General features: G+C 63.5%; 1 protein-coding gene across 1 annotated transcript in view; it reads right to left on the bottom strand.

Annotated features, from left to right (window-relative positions):
- EMH_0042560 (uncharacterized protein) overlaps positions 1–230 on the bottom strand; it is a gene marked incomplete at both ends in the record, with an annotated part of 8,392 nt that overhangs the window by 5,020 nt on the left and 3,142 nt on the right. Inside the window, 1 exon segment of the mRNA XM_013495757.1 lies at positions 3–230. Coding sequence (XP_013351211.1) covers positions 3–230 — 228 coding nt within the window.

The raw sequence follows: 230 nt of genomic DNA, 5'->3' as shown, positions 1-230 counted from the left end.
CAAGGCCCCGTGACTCCCCTGCTGCTGCTGCTGCAGCAGCTTCCGCAGCAGCTGCAGCAGCAGCAGCAGCTGCAGCAGCAGCTGCTAGTCCCTCCGTCTTGCGGGGAGAGGCAGCAGGGGCCCCCACCAAACAGGCTGGGTTGTCTGCTGGTGCTGGGTCAAGCGAGTAGAAGACCTCATGAAAGGGTACAACAACGGGGCAGTTTGTTTCTGGGGGCCCCAGGGTTGCA

Source organism: Eimeria mitis, genomic scaffold (assembly GCF_000499745.2).
Source record: "Eimeria mitis Houghton genomic scaffold, Emh_scaff1731, whole genome shotgun sequence".
NCBI classification, from domain to species: Eukaryota; Apicomplexa; class Conoidasida; order Eucoccidiorida; family Eimeriidae; genus Eimeria; species Eimeria mitis.
The sequence above is the reverse complement of the archived record's forward strand: the minus strand, read 5'-3'. Positions and strand labels throughout refer to the sequence as shown.